Here is a 14033-nt window from a genome sequence, read left to right on the forward strand (position 1 = left end):
AAGTAATTGCTCCCACCCACTCTTTCCTAACATATATAAAAAAAGGGATAGTACTCTAAACAAAGAGCTAGTTTGAGACTAACGCCAGTGATGTACAGTTGGCTGGTTAACTGCAGTCTACTGACTGCACATCACATTCCACAGGTAGCAGTCTGAGACAGGTAGCTGACATTAATTGCAGCCTAATGCACCATTATTTTGACAAAACAGTAAAGAAAAAGAAAGAAATTTAAGAATAAAAAACAAGCTGCAGCATGGCGAAAGATTCAGATGACATTATAAACCACAACAGCAAAGCTTTACCAACTTACCAACAACACTGAATCCTTGAAGTACATTCAAAGAACAAGAACAAAGAACAGTACAGCACAGGAACAGGCCATTCGGCCATCCAAGCCTGCGCCGATCTTGATGCCTGCCTAAACTAACACCTTCTGCACTTCCGGGGCCCATATCCCTCTATTCCCTTCCTATTCATATATTTGTCAAGATGTCTCTTAAACGTTGCTATCGTATCTGCTTCCACCACCTCCCCTGGCAGCAAGTTCCAGGCACTCACCACCCTCTGTGTAAAAAAATCTTGCCTCGCACATCCCTTTAAACTTTGCCCCTTGCACCTTAAACCTATGTCCCCTAGTAACTGACTCTTCCACCCTGGGAAAAAGCTTCTGACTATCCACTCTGTCCATGCCGCTCATAACTTTGTAAACCTCTATCATGTTGCCCCTCCACCTCCGTCGTTCCAGTGAAAACAATCCGAGTTTTTCCAACCTCTCCTCATAGCTAATGCCCTCCAGACCAGGCAACAACCTGGTAAACCTCCTCTGTACCCTCTCCAAAGCCTCCACGTCCTTCTGGTAGTGTGGCGACCAGAATTGCACGCAATATTCTAAGTGTGGCCTAACTAAGGTTCTGTAAAGCTGCAACATGACTTGCCAATTTTTATACTCTATGCCCCGACCGATGAAGGCAAGCATGCCGTATGCCTTCTTGACTACCTTATCCACCTGCGTTGCCACTTTCAGTGACCTGTGGACCTGTACGCCCAGATCTCTCTGCCTGTCAATACTCCTAAGGGTTCTGCCATTTACTGTATACCTCCCACCTGCATTAGACCTTCCAAAATGCATTACCTCACATTTGTCCGGATTAAACTTCATCGGCCATTTCTCCGCCCAAGTCTCCAACCGATCTATATCCTGCTGTATCCTCTGACAATCCTCATCATTATCCGCAACTCCACCAACCTTTGTGTCGTCCGCAAACTTACTAATCAGACCAGCTACATTTTCCTCCAAATCATTTATATATACTACAAACAGCAAAGGTCTCAGCACTGATCCCTACGGAACACCGCTAGTCACATCCCTCCATTCAGAAAAGCACCCTTCCACTTCACCTTTTGTACCAGTCTGCCATGCGGGACCTTGTCAAAGGCTTTACTAAAGTCCATATAGATAACATCCACTGCCCTTCTTTCATCAATCATCTTTGTCACTTCCTCAAAAAACCCAATCAAATTAGTAAGACACAACCTCCCCTTCACAAAACAATGCTGTCTCTCGCTAATAAGTTCGTTTGTTTCCAAATGGGAGTAAATCCTGTCCCGAATAATGCTCTCTAATAATTTCCCTACCACTGACATAAGGCTCACCGGCCTATAATTTCCTGGATTATCCTTGCCACCCTTCCTAAACAAAGGCACAACATTGGCTATTCTCCAGTCCTCTGGGACCTCACCTGTAGCCAATGAGGATGCAAAGATTTCTGTCAAGGCCCCAGCAATTTCTTCCCTTGCCTCCCTCAGTATTCTAGCGTAGATCCCATCAGGCTCTGGGGACTTTTCTACCTTAATGCTTTGCAAGACACCCAACACCTCCTCCTTTTTGATAATGAGATGACTGAGACTATCTATGCTCCCTTCCCTCGGCTCATCATCCACCAAGTGCTTCTCTTTGGTGAATACTGATGCAAAGTACTCATTTAGCACCTCGCTAATTTCCTCTGGCTCCACACACAGATTCCCTTCTCTGTCCTTGAGTGGGCCAACCAAAGCGGGGGGGTTTAAACTAATTCAGCAGGGGAATGGGAACCTAAATTGTAGTGCCAGTGTACAGGATGTTGAGAGTAGTGAGGTCAGGGATAAGGTTACAAGGACGCAAGAGGACACTGGCAAGCAAGAACCTGGTTTAAAGTGTGTCTACTTCAACGCCAGGAGCATCCGGAATAAGGTGGGTGAGCTTGCAGCATGGGTTGGTACCTGGGATCTCGATGTAGTGGCCATTTCGGAGACATGGGTAGAGCAGGGGCAGGAATGGATGTTGCAGGTTCCGGGATTTAGATGTTTCAGTAAGAACAGAGAAGATGGTAAAAGAGGGGGGGGGGGTGTGGCATTGTTAATCAAGGAGAGTATTACAGTATTATATGGCTTGACCATGTGAGCCGCATGGAAGATGGCAGGATCCCCAAAGACACATTGTACAGCGAGCTCGCCACTGGTATCAGACCCACCGGCCGTCCATGTCTCCGCTTTAAAGACGTCTGCAAACGCGACATGAAATCGTGTGACATTGATCACAAGTCGTGGGAGTCAGTTGCCAGCATTCGCCAGAGCTGGCGGGCAGCCATAAAGACAGGGCTAAATTGTGGCGAGTCGAAGAGACTTAGTAGTTGGCAGGAAAAAAGACAGAGGCGCAAGGGGAGAGCCAACTGTGCAACAGCCCCGACAAACAAATTTCTCTGCAGCACCTGTGGAAGAGCCTGTCACTCCAGAATTGGCCTTTATAGCCACTCCAGGCGCTGCTTCACAAACCACTGACCACCTCCAGGCGCGTATCCATTGTCTCTCGAGATAAGGAGGCCCAAAAGAAGAAGAAAGAAAGAAAGATTACAGCGACAGAAAGGACATTTGAGGACTCGTCTACTGAGGTAGTATGGGCCGAGGTTAGAAACAGGAGAGGTGAGGTCACCCTGTTGGGAGTCTTTTATAGACCTCCAAATAGTTCCAGAGATGTAGAGGAAAGGATAGCGAAGATGATTCTCGACAGGGGCGAGAGTAACAGGGTAGTTGTTATGGGGGACTTTAACTTTCCAAATATCGACTGGAAATACTATAGTTCGAGTACTTTAGATGGGTCAGTTTTTGTCCAGTGTGTGCAGGAGGGTTTTCTGACACAGTATGTAGACAGGCCAACCAGGGGCGATGCCACATTGGATTTGGTACTGGGTAATGAACCCGGCCAGGTGTTAGATTTAGATGTAGGTGAGCACTTTGGTGATAGTGACCACAATTCGGTTAGGTTTACCTTAGCGATGGGCAGGGACAGGTATATACCGCAGGGCAAAAATTATAGCTGGGGGAAAGGAAATTATGATGCGATTAGGCAAGATTTAGGATGCGTAGGATGGGGAAGGAAACTGCAGGGGATGGGAACAATCGAAATGTGGAGCTTATTCAAGCAGCAGCTGCTGCGTGTCCTTGATAAGTATGTACCTGTCAGGCAGGGAGGAAGTTGTCGAGCGAGGGAGCCGTGGTTTACTAAAGAAGTTGAAGCGCTTGTCAAGGGGAAGAAGAAGGCTTATGTTAGGATGAGACGTGAAGGCTCAGTTAGGGCGCTTGAGAGTTACAAGCTAGCCAGGAAGGATCTAAAGGGAGAGCTAAGAAGAGCAAGGAGAGGACACGAGAAGTCATTGGCGGATAGGATCAGGGAAAACCCGAAGGCTTTCTATAGGTATATCAGGAATAAAAGAATGACTAGAGTTAGATTAGGGCCAATCAAGGATAGTAGTGGGAAGTTGTGTGTGGAATCAGAGGAGGTAGGGGAAGTGTTAAATGAATATTCTGCGTCAGTATTTACAGTAGAGAAAGAAAATGTTGTCGAGGAGAATACTGAGATTCAGGCTACTAGGCTAGATGGGATTGAGGTTCACAAGGAGGAGGTGTTAGCAATTTTGGAAAGTGTGAAAATAGATAAGTCCCCTGGGCCAGATGGGATTTATCCTAGGATTCTCTGGGAAGCCAGGGAGGAGATTGCAGAGCCTTTGTCCTTGATCTTTATGTCGTCATTGTCGACAGGAATAGTGCCGGAAGACTGGAGGATAGCAAATGTTGTCCCCTTGTTCAAGAAGGGGAGTAGAGACAGCCCTGGTAATTATAGACCTGTGAGCCTTACCCCGGTTGTGGGTAAAATGTTGGAAAATGTTATAAGAGACAGGATTTATAATCATCTTGAAAAGAATAAGTTCATTAGCGATAGTCAGCACGGTTTTGTGACGGGTAGGTCGTGCCTCACAAACCTTATTGAGTTTTTCGAGAAGGTGACCAAACAGGTGGATGTGGGTAAAGCAGTGGATGTGGTGTATATGGATTTCAGTAAGGCGTTTGATAAGGTTCAGTGCAGCAGCTTTTTCGGGAGCAGAGTGTGAGCGAGTGAGCAGCTGGGAAAGTCAGTTTGAAAGTAAATTTAATTTCCTTTTGTTTTTCGGCGGAGGCCAGGGGGCTGCTGGGTAAGTAAAACACTATATATTTGGGCGGTTTAAAATAACTTTCCTATCAGTGCAGCAGCTTTTTCGGGAGCAGAGTGTGAGCGAGTGAGCAGCTGGGAAAGTCAGTTTGAAAGTAAATTTAATTTCCTTTTGTTTTTCGGCGGAGGCCAGGGGGCTGCTGGGTAAGTAAAACACTATATATTTGGGCGGTTTCTGAACCCGAGACACCACACTTGTAGTGTCTCCCACCCGCCCTCCTCCTCTAACCAAAAAAAAAGGACTCGGTGGGGTGTTTATAAGGTAAGGCTTTTTCGATTTCTCTGGTTTTATTGTGATTGGTAAAAACTTTTCGTTCCTTTTTCATTTAACTAAGTTTAAACTTAAGATTAAAAATGGCAGGAGATCTCAGACCCGTATCATGCTCCTCTTGCTCAATGTGGGAGCTCAGGGACATGGCTGATGACCCTGACTCCTTCACGTGCAGGAAGTGTGTCCAGCTGCAGCTCTTGTTAGACCGCATGACGGCTCTCGAGCTGCGGATGGACTCACTTTGGAGCATGCGCGATGCTGAGGAGGTCGTGGATAGCACGTTTAGTGAATTGGTCACACCGCAGATTAGGATTGCTGAGGGAGAAAGGGAATGGGTGACCAAAAGGCAGAGAAAGAGCAGGAAGGCAGCGCAGGAGTCCCCTGCGGTCATCTCCCTCCAAAACAAGTATACCGTTTTGGATACTGTTGAGGGAGATGGCTCACCAGGGGAAGGCAGCAGTAGCCAGGTCCATGGCACCGTGGCTGGCTCTGCTGTTCAGAAGGGCGGGAAAAAGAGTGGAAGGGCTATAGTCGTAGGGGATTCGATTGTAAGGGGAGTAGAAAGGCGGTTCTGTGGTCGAAAACGAGGCTCCCGAATGGTATGTTGCCTCCCAGGTGCACGGGTCAGGGATGTCTCAGATCGGCTGCAGAACATTCTAAAGGGGGAGGGTGAACAGCCAGTTGTCATTGTGCACATAGGCACTAATGATATAGGTAAAAAACGGGATGAGGTCCTACAAGCAGAGTTTAGGGAGTTAGGAGCCAAGTTAAAAAGTAGGACCTCAGAGGTAGTAATCTCAGGATTACTACCAGTGCCACGTGATAGTCAGAGTAAAAATGAAAGAATAGTCAGGATGAATGCGTGGCTTGAGAGATGGTGCAGGAAGGAGGGGTTCAGATTTTTGGGACATTGGGACCGGTTCTGGGGGAGGTGGGACTATTACAAATTGGACGGTCTACACCTGGGCCGGACTGGAACCAATGTCCTTGGAGGTGCTTTTGCTAACGCTGTTGGGGAGGGTTTAAACTAATGTGGCAGGGGGATGGGAACCAATTGAGGTCAGTTGACAGTAAGGAGGTAGTAACAAAAGCCTGTAAGGAACTAGATAATGAAGTCAGTGTGACTAAGGGGAAGAGCAGGCAGGGAGCAGATGATGAATATAAAGGGACTGGTGGTCTGAGGTGCATTTGTTTTAATGCAAGAAGTGTAGTCGGTAAGGCAGATGAACTTAGGGCTTGGATTAGTACCTGGGAGTATGATGTTATTGCTATTACTGAGACTTGGTTGAGGGAAGGGCATGATTGGCAACTAAATATCCCAGGATATCGATGCTTCAGGCGGGATAGAGAGGGAGGTAAAAGGGGTGGAGGAGTTGCATTACTGGTCAAAGAGGATATCACAGCTGTGCTGAAGGAGGGCACTATGGAGGACTCGAGCAGTGAGGCAATATGGACAGAACTCAGAAATAGGAAGGGTGCGGTAACAATGTTGGGGCTGTACTACAGGCCTCCCAACAGAAAGCGTGAGATAGAGGTACAAATATGTAAACAGATTATGGAAAGATGTAGGAGCAACAGGGTGGTGGTGATAGGAGATTTTAATTTTCCCAACATTGACTGGGATTCGCTTAGTGTTAGAGGTCCAGATGGAGCAGAATTTGTAAGGAGCATCCAGGAAGGTTTTCTAGAGCAGTATGTAAATAGTCCAACTCGGGAAGGGGCCATACTGGACCTGGTGTTGGGGAATGAGCCCGGCCAGGTTGTTGAAGTTTCAGTAGGGGACTACTTTGGGAATAGTGATCACAATTCCGTAAGCTTTAAAATACTCATGGACAAAGACGAGAGTGGTCCTAAAGGAAGAGTGCTAAATTGGGGGAAGGCCAACTATGCCAAAATTCGGCAGGAGCTGGGAAATGTAGATTGGGAGCAGCTGTTTGAAGGTAAATCCACATGTGATATGTGGGAGGCTTTTAAAGAGAGGTTGATTAGCGTTCAGGGGAGACTGTGAAAATGAAGGATAGAAATGGCAAGATTAGGGAACCATGGATGACAGGTGAAATTGTGAGACTAGCTAAGAGGAAAAAGGAAGCATACATAAGGTCTAGGCGGCTGATGAAAGACGAAGCTTTGAAAGAATATCGGGAATGTAGGACCAATCTGAAACGAGGAATTAAGAGGGCTAAAAGGGGTCATGAAATATCTTTAGCAAACAGGGTTAAGGAAAATCCCAAAGCCTTTTATTCATATATAAGGAGAAAGAGGGTAACTAGAGAAAGGATTGGCCCACTAAAGGACTCAGAGAAAATGGGTGAGATTCTAAACGAGTACTTTGCATCGGTATTCACCGAGGAGAGGGACATGACGGATGTTGAGGTTAGGAACAGATGTTTGATTACTCTAGGTCAAGTCGGCATAAGGAGGGAGGAAGTGTTTGGTATTCTAAAGGGCATTAAGGTGGACAAGTCCCCAGGTCCGGATGGGATCTATCCCAGGTTACTGAGGGAAGCGAGAGAGGAAATAGCTGGGGCCTTAACAGATATCTTTGCAGCATCCTTAAACACGGGTGAGGTCCCGGAGGACTGGAGAATTGCTAATGTTGTCCCCTTGTTTAAGAAGGGTAGCAGGGATAATCCAGGTAATTATAGACCGGTGAGCCTGACGTCAGTGGTAGGGAAGCTGCTGGAGAAGATACTGAGGGATAGGATCTATTCCCATTTGGAAGAAAATGGGCTCATCAGTGATAGGCAACATGGTTTTGTGCAGGGAAGGTCATGTCTTACCAACTTAATAGAATTCTTTGAGGAAGTGACAAAGTTGATTGATGAGGGAAGGGCTGTCGATGTCATATACATGGACTTCAGTAAGGCGTTTGATAAGGTTCCCCATGGCAGGCTGATGGAGAAAGTGAAGGCGCTTGGGGTCCAAGGTGTACTAGCTAGATGGATAAAGAACTGGCTGGGCAACAGGAGACAGAGAGTAGCAGTAGAAGGGAGTTTCTCAAAATGGAGACGTGTGACCAGTGGTGTTCCACAGGGATCCGTGCTGGGACCACTGTTGTTTGTGATATACATTAATGATTTGGAGGAAAGTATAGGTGGACTGATTAGCAAGTTTGCAGACGACACTAAGATTGGTGGAGTAGCAGATAGTGAAGGGGACTGTCAGAGAATACAGCAGAATATAGATAGATTAGAGAGTTGGGCAGAGAAATGGCAGATGGAGTTCAATCAGGGCAAATGCGAGGTGATGCATTTTGGAAGATCCAATTCAAGAGTGAACTATACAGTAAATGGAAAAGTCCTGGGGAAAATTGATGTCCAGAGAGATTTGGGTGTTCAGGTCCACTGTTCCCTGAAGGTGGCAACGCAGGTAAATAGAGTGGTCAAGAAGGCATACGGCATGCTTTCCTTCATCGGACGGGGCATTGAGTACAAGAGTTGGCAGGTCATGTTACAGTTGTATAGGACTTTGGTTCGGCCACATTTGGAATACTGCGTACAGTTCTGGTCGCCACATTATCAAAAGGATGTGGATGCTTTGGAGAGGGTGCAGAGGAGGTTCACCAGGATGTTGCCTGGTATGGAGGGCGCTAGCTATGAAGAGAGGTTGAGTAGATTAGGATTATTTTCATTAGAAAGACGGAGGTTGAGGGGGGACCTGATTGAGGTGTACAAAATCATGAGAGGTATAGACAGGGTGGATAGCAAGAGGCTTTTTCCCAGAGTGGGGGTTTCAATTACTAGAGGACACGAGTTCAAAGTGAAAGGGGAAAGGTTTAGGGGGGATATGCGTGGAAAGTTCTTTACGCAGAGGGTGGTGGGCACCTGGAATGCATTGCCAGCGGAGGTGGTAGATGCGGGCACGATGGAGTCTTTTAAGATGTATCTAGACAGATACATGAATGGGCAGGAAGAAAAGAGATACAGAACCTTAGAAAATAGGCGACATGTTTAGAGAGAGGATCTGGATCGGCGCAGGCTTGGAGGGCCGAAGGGCCTGTTCCTGTGCTGTAATTATCTTTGTTCTTTGTTCTTTGTTCCCCATGGTAGGTTATTGCAGAAAATACGGAAGTATGGGGTTGAAGGTGATTTAGAGCTTTGGATCAGAAATTGGCTAGCTGAAAGAAGACAGAGGGTGGTGGTTGATGGCAAATGTTCATCCTGGAGTTTAGTTACTAGTGGTGTACCGCAAGGATCTGTTTTGGGGCCACTGCTGTTTGTCATTTTTATAAATGACCTGGAAGAGGGTGTAGAAAGGTGGGTTAGTAAATTTGCGGATGACACGAAGGTCGGTGGAGTTGTGGATAGTGCCGAAGGATGTTGTAGGGTACAGAGGGACATGGATAGGCTGCAGAGCTGGGCTGAGAGATGGCAAATGGAGTTTAATGCGGAAAAGTGCGAGATGATTCACTTTGGAAGGAGTAACAGGAATGCAGAGTACTGGGCTAATGGGAAGATTCTTGGTAGTGTAGATGAGCAGAGAGATCTTGGTGTCCAGGTGCATAAATCCCTGAAGGTTGCTGCCCAGGTTAATCGGGCTGTTAAGAAGGCATATGGTGTGTTAGCTTTTATTAGTAGGGGGATCGAGTTTCGGAGCCACGAGGTCATGCTGCAGCTGTACAAAACTCTGGTGAGACCGCACCTGGAGTATTGCGTGCAGTTCTGGTCACCGCATTATAGGAAGGATGTGGAAGCTATGGAAAGGGTGCAGAGGAGATTTACTAGGATGTTGCCTGGTATGGAGGGAAGGTCTTATGAGGAAAGGCTGAGGGACTTGAGGTTGTTTTCGTTGGAGAGAAGGAGGAGGAGAGGTGACTTAATAGAGACATATAAGATAATCAGAGGGTTGGATAGGGTGGATAGTGAGAGTCTTTTTCCTCGGATGGTGATGGCAAACACAAGGGGACATAGCTTTAAGTTGAGGGGTGATAGATATAGGACAGATGTCAGAGGTAGTTTCTTTACTCAGAGAGTAGTAGGGGTGTGGAACGCCCTGCCTGCAACAGTAGTAGACTCGCCAACTTTAAGGGCATTTAAGTGGTCATTGGATAGACATATGGATGAAAATGGAATAGTGTAGGTCAGATGGTTTCACAGGTCGGCGCAACATCGAGGGCCGAAGGGCCTGTACTGCGCTGTAATGTTCTAATTCTAATTCTAACCCTTTCCCTGGTTACCCTCTTGCTTTTTATATATGTATAAAAAGCCTTGGGATTTTCCTTAATCCTGTTTGCCAATGACTTTTCATGACCCCTTTTAGCCCTCCTAAGTCCTTGCTTAAGTTCCTTCCTACTGTTTTTATATTCCTCAAGTGCTTCATCTGTTCCTAGCCTTCCAGCCCTTACAAACGCTTCCTTTTTCTTTTTGAATAGGCTCACAATATCCCGTGTTATCCAAGCTTCCCGAAACTTGCCAAACTTGTCTTTCTTCCTCACAGGAACATGCTGGTCCTGGATTCTAATCAGCTGACGTTTGAAAGACTCCCACATGTCAGATGTTGATTTACCCTCAAACAGCCGCCCCCCATCTAAATTCTTCAATTCCTGCCTAATATTGTTATAATAGCCTTCCCTCAATTTAGCACCTTCACCCGAGGACTACTCTTATCCTTATCCACAAGTACCTTAAAACTTATGGAATTATGGTCACTGCTCCCGAAATGCTCCCCCACTGAAACTTCGACCACCTGGCCGGGCTCATTCCCCAATACCAGGTCCAGAATGGCCCCATCCCTAGTTGGACTATCTACATACTGTTTCAAGAAGCCCTCCTGGATGCTCCTCACAAATTCTGCCCCATCCAAGCCCCGAGCACTAAGTGAGTCCCAGTCAATATTGGGGAAGTTAAAATCACCCACCACCACAACCCTGTTACCTTTACATCTTTCCAAAATCTGTCTACATATCTGCTCCTCTACCTCCCGCTGGCTGTTGGGAGGCCTGTAGTAAACCCCCAACATCGTGACTGCACCCTTCCTATGCCTGAGCTCCACCCATATTGCCTCGCTGCATGACCCCTCTGAGGTGTCCTCCCGCAGTACAGCTGTGATATTCTCCTTAACCATGCAACTCCCCCACCCCTTTTACATCCCCCTCTATACTGCCTGAAGCTTCTAAAGCCTGGAACATTTAGCTGCCAATCCTGCCCTTCCCTCAACCAAGTCTCTGTAATAGCAACAACATCATATTTCCAAGTACTAATCCAAGCTCTAAATTCATCTGCCTTACCTGTTATACTTCTCGCATTGAAACAAATGCACTTCAGACCACCAGTCCCGCCGTGCTCAGCAACATCTCCCTGCCTGCTCTTCCTCTGAGTCCTACTGGCCTTATTTACTATGTCCTCCTCATTTATTTCACTAGCTGTCCTACTGCTCTGGTTCCCACCCCCCTGCCACACTGGTTTAAACCCTCCCGAGTGACGCTAGCAAACCTTGCAGCCAGGATATTAGTGCCCTTCCAGTTTAGATGCAACCCGTCCTTCTTGTACAGGTCCCATCTGTCCCTGTGTTATTCTTTACAATATGCATAGGTGGGGCTGGATTTTACCAGCCCTCTGAGGACAGGTTGGGAGGTGGGGCGGGGCAGGGCAGGGCGGGGCAGGGGGGGAATAAAATGGCGAGGGAAAGTTGGGGATGGAGTCCCTGTTGCCTTCCCGATCCCTGGAATTCTACCAAGGTGGGAAGGTCAAGGACGGCCTTCCCGTTTTGAGGCCAATCCAATATAGGCCCTTAAGTGGCCAATTAAGGGCCTTTTCCTGACGCCTCTGGTACTTTACCAGTGCCTCTGCCATGTGGACAGACCAGCCTGTAAAAGCTGGTGGCCTCCCAGTGGACTTAAGAGGGAGAGGGGGCGGGGGTTGCCAGGGTCTCCTCTTAGGACACCCTCTAGTCCACAGAGGGCCTCCTGGCGGCAAGGGCCGCCCTGATGAAAAAGCCCCCCCTCCTGCCTTCACTAATGATTCCCCCCCAACCCCTTGGCAGGGCCTGCTTGGACCCAGCTAGCCCAACACCACTTACCTGCACTCTGCACCTCCTATATGGCTTCTACTCTGGGCCTCAAGCAGTACCAGCACTGGCCACTGCACCTGGTGGCGCTGATGGGCTCTTCACCTTCAAAGGCATGGGAACCCCGATGACAGACGGTTAACTGTCAGATGGACGTTGAATTCTGTCAGGGCCTCCGAAAATGGCCACGGCAGGGTTGCTCCCGGCTTTCCTGCCAGTGAACCGGGCCACTACTGTGGCCATTAAATTCAGCTAGTGGAGTAGTGGTTTGTCTTATTATGAACAGGATAAAAAGGCTCCCATAATTACATCTCAAGTGGTAATTTTTTTAAATCTCCAGCGCTTCCAGTGGAAAAATTCACCCGCTAGGTGTGCACATCTGTAATTCCTTAGAGGTCAGAGATCTCCCACATGTTGTGGAGTTTCAACACTACAGTGTATATGTGATGACACCGTTAGGTTCCCCGCCTGGAAACCAGTCTGATTGACAGGCATGACTTCCAGTCAAATGGGGAGCAGTCCTGAGGAGGCTGCAGAACCAGGCAATCTATGCCCGGGTAGTGGCAAGAGCTTGGGGAGGCTGATCCCGAGGGGAAAAGGGGCAGTTGGAAGCCTGTGTGGGGGGTTTTGGAGGCTGGAGGGTTGTATTGCAGGTCTCGATGGCAAGGTTAGAAGCCTGGGTTGTGGAATTGGAGGCTTGGGTGGGAAGGCCGGAGGCATCAGTGGGAATGTCAGAGGTCTGGACCGGGGGTGCGGTGGTATACTCAGAGCCTTCAGGGAGTGCCGAGTCAGAGACTTTGTGGGGAATGTGGGGTAGACTGGAAGGGTCATAGTGGGTCCCAGTAACTGGCTATAGTTTATTAACTGACGTTGTGGTGAAGATTTGATGCTATTGTAAAGTTGTTAGCTGGCTACAAAATACATGATAGGAATAGCAGTGCATGAATGGAATAATTAGCATTTTGTACGCACACTAGAACATTCAATAGAACATTTTTCTAGCAGGCAGTTACTTACATTCTAGTTCTTTGTTTCTTCTGCCCAGCTCTTGCACCCATTGGTGGAAACTAAAAATTAGATACATTGGGATAAAACAAAATGAATCAAACTCTATAATCCAGGACATATTTTTCACGTTGAATTCTACAAATCTTTTTGCTCTCACTGCAGAAGCAACTCAAGATAAACTCCAGTAAGATCACATTCCTGTTAAGATCATTTGCTTAAGATCAATTGTGTAAGATAATCTATATTAAATATATTCCTAAAAATATTAAATCCTTATTGTCACAACATAGTAAATGCTTATTGTCACAGTATAAAACACTGGTTAAGTTTCAGTTGGAGTACTGTGTTCAGTTCTGGGCACCACACTTTAGGAAAGACGTCGAGGCCTTGGAGAAAGGGCATAAGAGATTTACTGGAACAGGACCAGGGATGAGGGACTTCAGTTATGTGCAGAGACTGGAGAAGCTGGAGTTGTTCTTCTTAGAGCAGAGAAGTTTAAGAGATTTGAAAAAAGGAGTTCAAAATCATGAATGGTTTTGGTAGAGTAAATAAGGAGAAACTGTTTCGAGTGGCAGAAGTGTCAGTATAAGAGTACACATGAGGAAACATTTTTCTGCAATGAGTTGTAATGATCTCGAATGTATTGCCTGAGTGGGTGGTGGAAGCAAATTCAATAGTAACATTCAAAAGTGAATTGGATAAATACTTGAAAGGAAAACATTTACAGGGCTATAGAAAAAGAGCAGGGAAGTGGAATTAATTGAATAGCTCAATGAAAGAGTTGATGGAGGCACAATAGGCCGAATGGTCTCCTTCTGTGCTGTATCATTCGAATAATTCTAACTTTTTCTTCAGTAAATTTAAATGACACAGGTTTCACTACACATATCAAATCTTCCACATTTGGCCATAATTTACTGCAAATATATTCTTCACCTGCAACAACAGTAAGGTCTACATTTTGCATTTTCTTTCCCTTAATTTTCCACATTTTCTTTCTTCAAGGTACTAATACTAGGCTATAATTTCATAGCCAAAAGCCATCTTTTAGTATCTCACACAAAAGTGATCAATTTTAATTTGTTTCATTTGACATTAATGGGGCAGTAACAGCCTCAAACATCTAGTCGGTAGCTTTACCACCCATTAACCTTGGCAATTCAGCCAGTTACATTTCAAAAGGGGATACCCAAAGCAATTGCCTGTTTCAGGCAATAACCCTAATT

The 14033-nt window shown here is 46.5% G+C and overlaps 1 protein-coding gene across 1 annotated transcript in view; it reads right to left on the bottom strand.

Moving 5' to 3' along the window:
- The window catches only part of LOC137377433 (UAP56-interacting factor-like), a 63347-nt gene that overhangs the window by 21646 nt on the left and 27668 nt on the right, over window positions 1–14033 (bottom strand). The window contains exon 6 of the mRNA XM_068047011.1: window positions 12817–12866. Within this exon, the coding sequence (XP_067903112.1) occupies window positions 12817–12866 (50 nt within the window). The remainder of the gene's footprint in view (window positions 1–12816; window positions 12867–14033) is intronic.

The sequence above is a fragment of the Heterodontus francisci genome, chromosome 15 (genome assembly GCF_036365525.1).
Source record: "Heterodontus francisci isolate sHetFra1 chromosome 15, sHetFra1.hap1, whole genome shotgun sequence".
Lineage (NCBI taxonomy): Eukaryota > Metazoa > Chordata > Chondrichthyes > Heterodontiformes > Heterodontidae > Heterodontus > Heterodontus francisci.